This window comes from Erythrolamprus reginae, chromosome 4 (genome assembly GCF_031021105.1).
Source record: "Erythrolamprus reginae isolate rEryReg1 chromosome 4, rEryReg1.hap1, whole genome shotgun sequence".
NCBI lineage: Eukaryota > Metazoa > Chordata > Lepidosauria > Squamata > Dipsadidae > Erythrolamprus > Erythrolamprus reginae.
Window position 1 is genome coordinate 3,127,145 of NC_091953.1, and position 15,149 is coordinate 3,142,293.

Genomic DNA, 15,149 nt, shown 5'->3' on the forward strand with positions numbered 1-15,149 from the left:
GTCGAGCCTCGAGGTGATGAGGGCATGAGTGACTGTGAGCAGTGAGTCCCGGTCCATGTCGACATTTAGAGGTTTGGCACCACTGCCAGCAATTTCCTCAAATTGCTTTATGACCTATTTGCTGATGGCGCTATAAATATCCAGTCTTGGAAAGTTCCGCATGCGTGGGTATTATTCATTACACGAAAGCTTACAGCTTCAGATCACGTCCCGTATTCAGTAATGGGTGGGGGGACACGGTGGGTGTAGTAGGTTTATGCACTATTTATTGAACAGTGGGCTGGCCTATTCTCCGTGGCCCTTGAGAAGGATGGGAGACCTTAAAGAGATCCAACTCAGATCTAAGCAGAAATTTCCTGACATCAATAATGATCGATCATTGAAACAGAAATACTATAAGTACAGAAAGAAGATAATGTAATTAACAACAATAATAGTAATGTTTTTCCCCATTTATTGCCATTGTTATAATTAAATTTTAAGGCATGAAAGAGCTAATGTGAACTGATATTTTTTGTTGTTTGAAGAGAAGCAAATTTGGATTTTTCCTCTTAAAGGGCAGTTATATTAAAATATGTTTGTAGGTCTGTTTATATGTATTTATGTTATGTTATGTGTGTATAAGTCTAATCAATGTTCTAAATGTACTTTTAATATTTATATCCAATAAAAATTATTTTTACATAGAAACAGAAGACTGACGGCAGAAAAAGACCCCATGGTCCATCTAGTCTGCCCTTATACTATTTCCTGTATTTTATCTTACAATGGATATATGTTTATCCCAGGCATGTTTAAATTCAGTTACTGTGGATTTACCAACCACGTCTGCTGGAAGTTTGTTCCAAGGATCTACTACTCTTTCAGTGAAATAATATTTCCTCACGTTGCTTTTGATCTTTCCCCCCCAAAAATAAAATAAAATAAGGGTTAAAAAACATGAATGAGATAGGTAAGAATACAAGAAATGGACTGAAGGACCATGTTGTTGTTGTTGTTGTTGTTGTTGTTATTATTATTATTATTTATTAGATTTGTATGCCGCCCCTCTCTGAAGAGGGTATTTTTTATTTTTAAATAAAGTTTTATTTATAAACATATATACATATGTATATTCTAACACATAAAACAGAGACATTTAAAAACACTGGACGTTTGTGTAGCAAATCTGTGTTACAATTCTTATAGTGCTCATATTCTATTACACAACTAATTTTGCATATATTTTGCATGGATTTGTTAGATAAAAGCAAATAGCAAATAGAAACTCTGATAGCTACTAGCGTTTTGAATTTGAATCAGAACAGGAAACAATCTTTGAAATCCAGGTGCCAAAATTAGAAAAGGAGGCAGCACACGATAAATAATGTATACCGAAGCAAAATAGATATAAATTAAGAGTTTTAATTAAGAATTTGGTGATTGATATTGCATTGTGTTGTATTGAAATGTGAAAGTATGTGGTTGTATATGTTTGTAAGGGTGGAGAAAAAAGTTTTAAAAATATGCCCTCCCCTCCCCCAAAAAAGAAACAAGAGTTGTGGGTGCTTCATCACTCAAGGTTTTCAAAAAAATTGTCTAGAAACTTAGAAGATTGACATCAGAAAAAGACCTCATGGTCCATCTTTGGACCCGTTCAATTTGATCCATAGCTTTTTGTAGGTGAGGTCTCCAGAACTGAACACAGTACTCCAAATGTGGTCTCACCAGCACTCTATATAGTGGGATCACAATCTCCCTCTTCCTGCTTGTGATACCTCTAGCTATGCAGCCAAGCATCCTACTTGCTTTTCCTACCGCCCAACCACACTGCTCACCCATTTTGAGACTGTCAGAAGTCACGACCCCTAAATCCTTCTCTTCTGAAGTTTTTGCTAACACAGAACTGCCAATGCAATACTCAGATTGAGGATTCCTTTTCCCCAAGTGCATTATTTTACATTTGGAAACATTAAACTGCAGTTTCCATTGCTTTGACCATTGCTTTGGTCTGGGTTGATATAAGGTCTCCTGGCTGATGACCGAGTTGGACTAGAAGACCTCGAAGGTCCCTTCCAGCCTTAGGATTCTGTGATTCTCTTCTGTATCCATCTGCAGGTGAATTCCTAAAGAGGTTGAAGAACTATTTCTAAATTAGCTCCAGAGTCCAGTTTGCCACTTGGCGACTGTGTCGATGTTTGTTCTTCTTGACAACGACAGCAGAAGTGGTTGGACTCCTGCTGGACTTCTTCCAGATTGTGTTGCCAGACTTCTCAATTGACGGGCAACCTTTGATGGGCCTCACATGGGACCGGACCTCATTGACTTTAATCCAACATCAGACAAAACCTGTGTGGTGCTGCCATCTAGTGGACCTGTGATGATTTTACCTGTCCATGTGCTTGAAAGCACCTTTATTTATTTAGAATTAGAATTATTTTAGCATTATTTTATTGGCCAAGTGTGATTGGACACACAAGGAATTTGTCTCTGGTGCAGATGCTCTAAGTTTTCATAAAAGAAAATATAGATTTGTCAAGAATCATGAAGTACAACACTTAATAATTGTCTTAGGGGTCAAATAAGCAATGAGGAAACAATCCATATTAATAAAAATCTTAAGAATACAAGCAATAAGTTACAGTCATACAGTCACAAGTGGGAGAAGATGGGTGATAGGAACGATGAGAAAATACTAATAGTACTACTACTAATTGTTCTGTCGGGCTCTCTGGCAGACTCCTCCCAAAAATTCACAGGTACAAATTTCAGACACACACACGTTTGAAAATTCAAAACAATGTTCTTTATAATGAAAATTCCCTTAACCTAAGCCCTCTTTTGGTATAGCAAAGAGCACTGGTCTCCAAACAAACTGGTAATTTGTACAAGTCCCTTATCAGTTCTGTGATACTTAGCTTGCAGCTGTGAGGCAATTCACAGTCCTTCTTTCACAAAATGAAACACACTTTGCTCTGCTTTAGTTTCAAAGCGGGGAAAAATCAGCACACAAAAGGTCAAAGTCAGCAAAGCAGTCACGAAACACAATGATCAGATAATCCTCCACAATGGCCAAACCCACAGGCTACTATTTATAGCAGCCTCACTAATGACCACAGCCCCACCCAACCACAGGTGGCCTCATTTTCTTTGATAATAATCTCTCCGTTGTTGCTGCCTATGCATCGCTCACTGCATGCGTGGCTGTATCATTAACTCTTGTTCCGAAACCAAGGAGGAGCTAGATAATTGATCTCCTTCTGAGCTGTCTGCCCCACTCTCCTCCTCCCTGTCACTCATGTCTTCTTGGTCAGAGGAGCCTTCATCAGCAGAATCCACCGGGGGCAAAACAGGCCTGCAGCATGTGGATGTCTCCCCCATATCCACAGTCCTTGGGGCAGGAGCTGGGCCAGAGCTAACCACAACACTAATGATAATAATAGTGCAGACTTAGTAAATAGTTTGACAGTGTTTAGGGAATTATTTGTTTAGCAGAGTGACGGCGTTCAAGGAAAAAAACTATTTGTCTGTGTCTAGTTGTCTTGGTGTGAAATCTTGGTGTGAAAATCTCCAGCCAAGGTCTGAGCCTTTTTGAAATCAACGAAGATGCCATCTTCTGCAAGCCTTTCAAATAGATGGTTTTCTATCAGCAAAACTCTCATGACAGTTTCTTTTAAGGGTTGGTAACCTCTGTCCCTCAAATAATATATCCACCTGCAGTTGAAGTGTTAAGGTGGGTGAAGAAGCTGTATTCTTAAAATGGTCAGAGATACCAGCTTCTGTTAATATTTGCTCTCCTGGAATAGTGACAGTGGGGTCAGTAGGCTTTATTGATGATTTCACTGTGTTTACAGTGATTTTTACAGAATAGGGCAGGATGATTCCACTGGGTTTACAGTGATATAATTAGATTAAGACATGATGATTCCACTGGGCTTACAGTGATTCTTTTAGAATAGGGCACAATGATTCCATTGAGTTTGCACTGATATACAGTGATCCCCCGCTCGTTGCGAGGGTTCTGTTCCAGGACCCCCCGCAACGAGCGGGTTTTCGCGAAGTAGCGCTGTGGAAGTAAAAACACCATCTGTGCATGTGCAGATGGTGTTTTTAACTTCCGCAGCGCTAGCGAGGAGCCGAAGATTGGGGGCGGCGCGGCTGTTTTAAAACGTGGCCGCCGACATGGGGGGCTCACTAGCACCCCCCCGAACCACCAACCTGGCTTTGGGGGGGTGCTAGCAAGCCCCCCATGTCGGCGGGGATGTTTTAAAACACCCCGCGCGGCTTTCCAATGAGTCCCGAAGACAAACGCGGAAGTTTGACGTTTGTCTTCGGGACTCATTGGAAAGCTCCGATCGTTTTAAAACAGTTGCGCCGTTCTCCGCTGACTCCTGGCGAACTTCCCCGCTTTAGGAGTCAGCGGAGAACGGCGCGCCTGCTTGGCTTCCCTCGCCAGCGCAGCCAACGTGCGCTACGATCTTCCGGGCGAGCCAGGCTCAGTGACGGAAGGCAGCCGCTTGGCCCGGGATGCTGGGCCGAGAGGAGCCGGGCTTGATCCGCTGAGCCTGGCTGGCCCGGAAGATCGTAGCGCGCGTTGGCTGCAGCGGCGGCGACATTGCTGCCGGCTTGGCTTCCCTCGCCGCTGCAGCCAACGCGCGCTACGATCTTCCGGGTGAGCCAGGCTCAGTCACGGAAGGCAGCTGCTTGGCCCGGGATGCTGGGCCGAAAGGAGCCGGGCTTGAAGATCGCAGCGCGCGTTGGCTGCGGTGGCGAGGGCTTGCGATGGAGGGTGGAGGAAGCGGCCATGGGAGGGCGAGCTGCCTCAGGGAGGAGGATCGGGCGGGACCAGGTGGGGGCTGGAATGTCTACCTCTGTCGGCTGCTCCGGGCCAGGGCGAAGGGCGGGCGAGCGGGTGCTGGGGAGGGCTTCTCGCCCTCCCACCAGCAAGAGGGGGAGTGAACGGCGTGGGTGGGCAAAGGGCGGGCGAGCGGCAGCGAGGAGTTTGCGTGGGTGGTGGGGAAACTCCTCGCTGATGCCAGCAAGAGGGGGAAGACCCAGGGAAGCCGCCCAGCAGCTGATCTGCCGGGCGCCATCTACGCATGCGTGCCCATAGAAAAAAAGGTTGAAAAATCGCAAATTACCCTGTTCGCAATGGTCGGGGACGCAATAACCGGGGGATCACTGTACAGTGTTCCCTCGATTTTCACGGGTTCGAACTTCGCGAAAAGTCTGTACCACGGTTTTTCAAAAATATTAATTAAAAAATACTTTGCATGTTTTTCCCCTATACCACGGTTTTTCCCGCCCGATGACGTCATATGTCATTGCCAAACTTTCATCTGACTTTAATAAATATTTTTTAAAAATAAACTTTAATAAATAAACATGGTGAGTAATGATCTAAATGGTTGCTAAGGGAATGGGAAATTGCAGTTTAGGGGTTGAAAGTGTGAAGGGAAGGCTTGTGATACTGTTCATAGCCAAAAATAGTGTATTTACTTGCGCATCTCTACTTCGCGGAAATTCGACTTTCGTGGGCAGTCTCGGAACGCATCCCCCGCGAAAATCGAGGGAACACTGTAATTAGAGTAGGGCATGATGATTTCACTGGGCTTACAGTGATAAATGGGGTATAATGATTTAATTGGGTTTATAGTGAAATAATTAGACTACGGCACGATGATTCCACTGGGTTTACAGTGATAGGAAATAGAGTAGGGTTTGAGGATTTTATTGGGGTTTTATTTTTTGAACCATAAAATTGCGTAGGGCATGATGATTATATTGGGTTTTATAAAGGGTATATGAAAGAAAAGGGAAAAAACCTTTTTCTTTCTTTTCTCTTCTATTTTTGCTTTTCTTTCTTTCTTTTTTCTACTTCTTCTCTTTTTAATTTTTAATTTATTTATTTTCTATTTACTTACTATTATTATTAATTGGGTTAATTGGGACATATGTGACAAATTATTTGGATTCCTCCCCCCCCTCCCATATACTCTTGATCGCTGTAACAGTTAGACAAAATTTAGTTGATATGATTGGGAATTTTTGTTTCTTTTTCTTTGTTAAATGACAACTATGGTAAGAAATATACATTAAACTGATATTAAGGATATATGGAGAAGATTGAAGCACTGTGGCCTAAATGATTGGATGCGATTAGAAGAGAAGCAGCCTAAAAACTGTATTAGTTAATAGCTTTTTAAATACATATTAAAAAATTGACTATTCTTGTCCAGATGGAGGCAGAAGGAGGCAGCATTGGATGGATTTTGAACACCGAATTTAAAAAAATAATTATTGTAACGTATTTCAAGATTGATGGTATGTTATTTTGCCCGTGAGTTGGCAGTGGGGTCTATGGCAGGGGTCTCCAACCTTGGCCGCTTTAAGACTTGTGGACTTCATCTCCCAGAATTCCCCAGCCAGCCATGAATGATAGAGTTGGAAGAGGCTAGAAGGGTCATTTAAAAGAAGGCCACTCTAAAAGAGCCTTCTTCACGTAGCTTAGGTGCCAACACAGAGGAGGTCCATCTCCTGTGTCTAAGGCGTCTTTCTTCTGTTTTTATGATGTCTATAATTGGATTATTTGGATTCCTCCCTGAATGTTTGTTTTTTCAACTGCTTTTGTTGGCAATTTTGCTAATCTGTGCAACTCTTCATGGCACCGGACCAGATTATCCCAGGGACCGCCTTCTGCTGCACGAATCCCAGCGACCAGTTAGGTCCCACAGAGTGGATCTTCTCCAGGTCCTGTCAACTAAAGAATGTTGCTTGGCAGGACCCAGGGGAAGAGCCTTCTCTGTGGCGGCCCCAGCCCTCTGGAACCAACTCCCCCCAAAGATTAGAATTGCCCCCACCCTCCTTGCCTTTCGTAAGCTGCTTAAAACCCACCTCTGCCGTCAGGCATGGGGGAATTGAGACCCTCTTCCCCCTAGGCCTTTACAATTCTATGCATGTTTGGTTTTTTATATTTCTAACATCAGACTACTATTGTACACTGCTTTATTGTTGCTGTTAGCCGCCCCAAGTCTCCGGAGAGGGGCGGCATACAAATCCAATAAATAAACTCATTAAAAAGACTTGCAATTTGCAAGGCGTGATAAATATGAACAGCCAAATAATTAATGGGAGGAATGCTATGGCCTAGAGGGGGAGCTCTTGCCTCACAATCAGGAAGTTTTGAGTTTGATCCTAGGTAGGCAGATGTAGGATCTCCTGTTGGGCAGGGGGTTCGACTAGATGACCTGGCAAGATCCCTTCCAATTGTGTTGTTCTCTTAAATCCTTGCTTATGGTTTCACCTACTGTTCCAAAGGAACAGCTGTCGTTTGCCATTGGTGGCAGATTATACAAACCAATATTAAAATATGAGCTTGTTTAGCAAGCCGCTAGGGGGCAGCAGCGACTAGGAGTGTAATCCGTTCGTCTTTGGTTAAACCCGCCAGAGGCGCGGCCAATAGGAAGGCGGAGCCGTGTCGGGGGGAGGGCGTGCCCACACTTGCGTGCCGACCATTCCTATTGGCTTTCCTAATGCCCCGCCTTCCTCACGCGGCGACGGCGCGAGAAAATGGCCTAGCCTTGATGTCTTTAATTAAAGGGGAAAGCCCTATTAACCGTTATTTAAATTAATTCCACTCCCGGGGCAAATGGGAAAGACTAGGGAAATACTGTATTATAAAATATTATATATTTTTTAAAAAGGATCGCAGCGGAGTAAAAAAATAAAACACCCTTCCCTCAGGATGACTGACACGAGTCAGCATTAACACGTTAGGCGAGTCAGGCCGGTAGGAATTGAGAGCCGGCAGGATAATGGAAAAAATCCTGTTAGAGCTTTTCACTCCGACTTATTAACCAACGGGACGGCTTGCCACTTGAAGTTGTGGGTGCTCCACCACTGGAGGTGTTTTTTAAGCAAAGGATGAACAAGCATTTGTCTGAAATGGTTATTAGCGTCTCGTGCCTGAGCAGTGGGTTGGACTAGATGACCTCCAAGGTCCCTGCCAATTGTTATTCCGAATAGCTTCCCTCAAGTAGTTGTGGGAGATTTTAAAGAAAAGAATAGACAGCCATTTTTAGGATATAAAATAGAATTCTTTATTGGACACACAAGGAATTTGTCTTTGGCGCAGATGCTCAGTGTACATAAAAGAAAAAGACATTTGTCAAGAATCATGTGGTACAACACTTAATGACGGTCATAGGGGTCAAATAAGTAATGAAGAAACAATCAATATTAATATATTTTTTGTCTCCTGTCCGAAGCGAGGAGGGTGGACTAGATTAGAAGACCTCCCAAAGCCCCTCTTCCGATTTTGAGGGAATCTGAGGCAAGCGCATAAAAAGCGCGGGCATTTTTTCAGGGACGAGACCGAGAAAAAGATTAAATCTCTCGCGGCTTTCCCCGAGGCTCCGCCGCGCACATCGGGTCCCCCGCCTGAAGCGAGGAGGCCGGACTAAGAAGACCTCCCAAGGTCCCTTTTCCTGCCCGGAATCTGAGGGAAGCGCCTAAAAAGCGCGGGCATTTTTTTTCAGGGACGAGACCGAGAAAAAGACCAAGTCTCGCGCGGCTTCCCCCGGAGGCTCCGCCGCGCACGCGCCACCACGCCCCTCCCTCGGCCCCCGCCCCGCGGCTGCGAAGGAGGCCGTGTAAGGGCGGCGCCAGGGATCCGCCCTCCCCTCCCTCGCCGGCCACGCCCCCCTCCGCGCGGCCACGCCCCTCCGCTCGCCTGCCCCCGCGCCGCTGCAGCCGCAGCATCCGAGCCCGGCCCGGCCCGGCGTCGCTCTCCCCCGCCGCTCGGCGCCCGCCTGGCCATTGCCGTCCCGGGCGGGGAAGGATTGATGTGGAGGCCCAGAGCGGCCCCGCCGCCGCCGCCATGCAGCCGCCGCCGAGGAAGGTGAGCGCGGAGGCGGCGAGGGTCGTGGCGGGGGGGGGGCGGAGGGGAGCGGGGAACCTCTGGACGGGGTGGGGGGCGTAGGACGGGCTTGGGGGGGCTGCATGAAGAAGGAGGAGGGCGCTTGGGGGTCTGCATAGGCGAAGAGGGGGATTTGGGGGGTTGCAAGGAGGAGGAGGGGGCTGTTGGGCATAGAGAGGGTTTGGGGGGGCTGCATGAAGAAGGGTGCTTGTGGGACTGCATGGATGAAGAGGGGGATTTTGGGGGGCTGCATGGACAAGGAGGGGCGCTGTTGGGCGTAGAAGGGCTTTGGGGGAGCTGCAGGTTGGGAGGGGGCTGCATGAAGAAGGAGGAGGGGGCTTGGGGGTCTGCAAGGAGGAGGAGGGGGCTGTCAGGCGTAGAAGAGGTTTTGGGGGGGCTGCATGGACGAGGAGGGGGCTGCAAGTGGGAGGGGGCCTTGGGGGGTCTACATGGACGAGGAAGGGGATTTAGGGGCTGCATGGAGGAAGAGGGGGATTGGAGGCTGGCATGGAGGAAGAGGGGGTTTTGGGGGGGCTGTAGGGAGGAGGAGGGAGATTGGCGGTCTGCAAAGATGGGGAGGGGGATTTGGGGGGCTGCATGGACAAGGAGGGGGCTGCAAGTGGGAGGGGGTCTTGGGGGGTCTACATGGATGAGGAAGGGGATTTAGGGGCTGACATGGAGGAAGAGGGGTTTTTTGGGGGGGCTGTAGGGGGGAGGAGGGAGATTGGCGGTCTGCATAGATGAGGAGGGGGATTTGGGGGGCCTGCATGGAGGAGGAGGGGGGGTGCAAGTGGGAGGGGGGGCTTAGGGTCTGCATGGAGGAGGAGGGGGCTTGGGGGCTGCAGGTTGGAAGGGGAAGTCTTTCAGGGTCTGCAGAGGCTGGGGAGGGTCGCGGCAGAGGCGGAAGGCTGCAGGATGGGCTTTGCTTGAGGCTGCTCCGCTGACCCTCAACTCCCCCACCCCTTAAACCCAAAAGGATGCCTTCCCAAGAAAACCGGAGCCCCGACTCGGAGGCTCCAGGAGACTGGGATCATTGTGGGAATGCCTGCGGCTGCTTGGTGAAATCCAAGCCTGCTCGGGGGGTCCGATGGGGACGTTAAAGGCTGCTTGCTTGGAGAGGGGTTGTTATTGGGGGTCCTGGCACCCCCCTATCCCCGCAAAGAAAGGAGCCAGGGTTACTCCAAATTAGAACCAGCCGGGATTTGAACCTGATCAGCTCAAGCTGCCCTCCCCACACTTTTCAGAGATTGGGAGGGGGGTGGGGGAGGGATTTCAAGACCCATCATCCCCAGCCAGCCTGCTTGGGCAAGACAGGGAGGTGCCAGGGCGGAGGAGAAGTCGGCTTGTCACCCAAGATGCCCCAATTGGCTCTCTTTTTTTTTGCATTCGAGAAGGCGGTTGGGAACGGGGTGGGCATCTGTCTGAAGAGCCCCCAACTCCCCGGTTTCAAGGCCTGCGTTCTTGGCCCGGGTCAAAGGGGGAGGAACTCTCCGGTTGGCCCGATGCAGGGCAGCTATTTTTAGGGGTTGGGTCCCAGCCACGGAGTCCGAGGCCCTGCCAGGACGCTGCTCTCTGGCCAGCCGTTGCAGAAGGGACACAACAACTGTGGTTGTGTGGGTCTGCACAACCCTGGATGTGAAGTACCCCCCCACCCATGGGGGTGACCCCCAGGCAGGCCTTTCCTTGCTCTGTTGACCGCCGCCCCGTCTCTTGCATAACTGGAACCCGCAGCCCGCCTTGGCTCCCCGAATGTAAAATCAAAACGTGTGTGTGTGCTGTTTAAAACAACAACAACAACAGCCACCCACACCAGCGTGTGCCTGCCTGTTCAGACCTGGCTAAAATTCATCAGAGGTTTAATTTTCATCAACAAAAAGGCTGGGGGTTTTTTTTTTCAATGGGGAGGGAGGAAAGGAGGGGCCGAGGAGGAGGAGGAGGAGGCTGATCCTGGCTTGCCTGGCATTGGGGTTTTATTCTGTGGGTCGGCTCAGCCCAGCAAGCCAAGTTTGGACCGTGTTTACAAGGCATTGTTGGTTGTTTATATGGAGGGGGGGGATTGGACTTCCCCTTCAGGGGGATGAATTTGCTTGGGGGGGGGATTTCTGTCCCAGGCGGTTTGGATGAAAAATAAAAACAAATTTAGCCTTTCTGTTAAAAAAAAAAAGCAAACCACAGGGTGGATATTGTTGTTGTGTTGTTGTGAATCCCCTCCCAGGTGGTTTTGCTTGGCAAAACGTCTAGAAGCGTTAGAAATAGGGGTGTCTGTCCTGGTGGGAGGGGGCGAATGGAGACGTTTTGGAGCTGAGCTAATGGCAGACCCCACAATACAGGTAGTCCTTGAGTTATGGCCACAGTCGAGTCCATACAGCACTAAGTGAAACATTTCCTTAACGTGGGTTTTGCCCCATGTTACAGGTTTTCTTGTAAATGGTCGTTACGCGAATCATTGCATTTATTAAGGTGGTAACATGGCTTTTAAGTGAATCTGGATTCCCCATTGACTTTGCTTGTCAGATAGATAGGTAGGGATAAAGAGAGGTAGGTAGAGAGATTGATAGGTAGGTAGGTAGAGAGGTAGGTAGGTAGAGAGAGAGAGATAGGTAGCTAGGGAGGTAGAGAGAGATAAATATAGATAGATATAGAGGCAGATAGTGATAGGTAGGTAGATAGGTAGGTAGGTAGGTATTTAGGTATTTAGAGAGAGAGAGAGATAGGTAGATAGGGAGGTAGAAAGAGAGAGATAAATATAGATAGATATAAAGGCAGATAGTGATAGGTAGGTAGGTAGGTATTTAGGTATGTAGAGAGAGAGATAGGTAGATAGGGAGGTAGAGAGAGAGAGATAAATATAGATAGATATAGAGGCAGATAGTGATAGGTAGGTAGGTAGGTATTTAGGTATGTAGAGAGAGAGAGAGATAGGGAGGTAGAGAGAGAGAGATAAATATAGATAGATATAGAGGCAGATAGTGATAGGTAGGTAGGTAGATAGGGAGGGAGGTATTTAGATATGTAGAGAGAAAGAGAGATAGGTAAATAGGGAGGTAGAGAGAGAATTAAATATAGATAGATATAGAGGCAGATAGAGGTAGGTAGGTAGATAGATAAGGTAGGTAGGTATTTAGGTATGTAGAGAGAGAGATAGGTAGGTAGGTAGGTAGATAGACAGAATCAGTTGCCAATCATCTAAAGTTTGATCACATGAGCAATGGTCATCAGTCCCTGTTTTTCAGTGTAACTTTGAACAGCCACCAAGTCGTAAGTCGAGGACTATCTGTCAGAAAGTTGGAAAGGGGCCTTGGAGGTCTTCTAGTCCAGCCCCCTCGCTCGAGCTGGAGACCCCGCCCCATTGCAAAGAAGTGGCCCTCCGTCCTCTTCTTCAAAGCCCTCCAGTGAAGGTCTGAAATCTTCTCCATAAGTGAAGAATAACTTCGTTTTCTGCCTGCATTTGTTCTTCTTTCGAATACAAAAAAACGGCCGGGCTTCCCCCTCCTAAATATAGAACCGTGTGAACGCAGCCCTCCTAACTCTAGAACAACGGCAACAACACAAAAAAAACCAAAAGTTTTTAAATGCCGTTTGTTAGAGCGATTTTTAAAAAAAACTGAGGATTCCTGCGACGTGACTTTGGACCCTGACGTGACTGTTTGAGCTGATTGGAAATCTTGCGGTTTCTACCTGGCCGGCGAGAAAATTTTCCTTGACCGGTGGAAAAAAAAACAAAGCAGAGGATTATCTGGGCATTTTCATTTGGGGGAAAACAATGCACATTTTTTGCATTGATGGATTAACAGCCACTCATTTAAGGACCATTTGAAGTTGCAGTGGAAAAAGTGACTTACGACCAGTTTTTTTAATATATATTTATGTCCATTGCAGCAGCTTCCAATATGGACACTTGATTCAGATGCTTGGCAGCTGATTCGTAGTTATGACGGTCCCGTAGTCACGTGAATCCCTTTTGCCACCTTATGACAAGCAAAGTCAATGGGGGGGAAAAGCCAGATTCACTTAACGACCGTGTTCCTAACTTAACAACCGGAGTGCTCCACTTAAAAACTTATAGAAACCTAGAAGATTGACGGCAGAAAAAGACCTCATGGTCCATCTAGTTTGCATCTACAACCATTCATTTAATGACCAGAGTGACAACGGTCATTTAAAATTATTATTATTATTATTATTATTATTATTATTATTATTATTATTTATTAGATTTATTAGACCTCTCCGTAGACTTAGGACCATTTCCCACACTTAATAGCATAGAAACATAGAAGATTGATGGCAGAAAAAGAACTCCTGGCCCATCTAGTCTGCCCTATTTTCCTGTATTTTTATCTTAGCATGGATTTGTGTTTATCCCAGGTATGTTTACATTCAGTGACTGTGGATTGACCAACCACGTCTGCTGGGAGTTTGTTCCAAGCATCTATTGCTCTTTCAGTCAAATAATATTTTCTCACGTTGCTTCTGATCTTTCCCCGAACTAACCTCAAGATTGTTTCCCCTTGTTCTTGGGTTCACTTTCCTGTTAAAAACACTTCCCTCCTGAACCTTGATTAACCCTTTGACATATTTAAATGTTTCTATCATGTCCCCCCTTTTCCTTCTGTCCTCCAGACTATACAGATGGAGTTCATTAAGTCTTTCCTGATAGGTTTGATTCTTAAGACCTTCCACCATTCTTGTAGCCCGTCTTTGGGCCCGTTATCAAGAAAGGTGGTAAAACAGGACATGAAGTTTGCTTAGCCGCAGAAATTTTGCGGCCACTTGTGGCTGTAAGTTTAGGACTAAGTAACTGTACTTGCAAGGTGTCTGATGAATATTTTTTTCCAATTAACAGACTTAATTAAAAGGCAGCAACTTTCAGGAGCTCCTTGGGGCTGGAAAAGGCCACTGGGTGGAGGAGAGCTCCTGGCTAATTAATAAAATGAGGTAATTGGAAAAGGAGCTAGTCCTTAAGATTCCCCCCCACACACACACACACATATTACGTACTAATTTTATTTATTTATTTATTTATTTATTGATTGATTGATTGATTGGATTTGTATGCCGGCCCCTCTCCGGAGATTCGGAGCGGCTAACAGCAACAATAAAACAGTGTACAATAGTAATCTAATACTAAAAACGATTAAAAACCCATTAATATATAAACCAAACATACATACAGACATACCATGCATAGAATTGTAAAGGCCTGGGGGGAAAGAGGATCTCAATTCCCCCATGCCTGATGGCAGAGGTGGGCTTTAAGTAGCTTACGAAAGGCAAGGAGGGTGGGGGCAGTTCTAATCTCTGGGGGGAGTTGGTTCCAGAGGGCCGGGGCCCGCCACAGAGAAGGCTCTTCTCCTGGGTCCCGCCAAGCGACATTGTTTAGTTGACGGGACCCGGAGTAGATCCACTCTGTGGGACCTAACTGGTCGCTGGGATTCGTGCAGCAGAGATAATCTGGTCCGGTGCCATGAAGGGCTTTATGGATCATAACCAACACTTTGAATTGTGATCGGAAACTGATCGGCAACCAATGCAGACTGCGGAGTGTTGGTGTAACATGGGCATATTTGGGGAAGCCCATGATGTGGCTGTCCCTACTATGAATCCATTACTGTTCCTTGTTCCTATTTGCTCTTTGAGGGATTTTTCCATTTCCCTTTCCACTTCTGTATTTAGTGATCTTGTTTTTCACACGGCTTCTGTGAGTGAGTTCCTTTAACTCTTTAAAACCTTCAAAGTGGGGAATATTAATGTTTAAACTTTTCCCCTTCAAATAACTTAACGGCGTCCTTGACGGTTTGACTCTAGCAAAGAACCCAGATGAGGAAGGTTTCTCCTTTCTTTTCTATTGATCTACCTTAAAAAAAAAAATCCTGGGGAAACTTTTTTAAAAGTTGTGTTTCCTGCCCGCTGGAATTATTGCCGAGCTGTTCCCTTTTGCCCGGAGAACTGGCTATGATGCCAGTCACCTGAGTCTAAGGTGACTTTCCCCTGCAGAGGTATTTTGATTATTTGGGAACATTGCAAAATGCTGCTTGCGATATCATTCATAATGCAGGAAATATTACGTCTCGTATTGTTCTAAGGGAGATCAAACCGTTTCAGTTTCCAAAATTATGTCGGCATGAAAACAGTGGAGGGCTTTCTCGTCTTTTGGGAAAAGCTACGTCATGGCCATCCGGTTGTGTGTGTGTGAATTTAACAGATGGTTACAAGAGTTGGAAGGGTCTACGGAGAGGGGCGCCATACAAAT

The 15,149-nt window shown here is 46.5% G+C and overlaps 1 protein-coding gene across 1 annotated transcript in view; it reads left to right on the plus strand.

Moving 5' to 3' along the window:
• The first annotated feature begins 8,727 nt into the window (after window positions 1-8,727).
• Window positions 8,728-15,149, plus strand: part of FCHSD2 (FCH and double SH3 domains 2) — a 163,630-nt gene continuing 157,208 nt past the window's right edge. Inside the window, exon 1 of the mRNA XM_070751513.1 lies at window positions 8,728-8,878. Coding sequence (XP_070607614.1) covers window positions 8,858-8,878 — 21 coding nt within the window. The 5' untranslated portion in view covers window positions 8,728-8,857. The remainder of the gene's footprint in view (window positions 8,879-15,149) is intronic.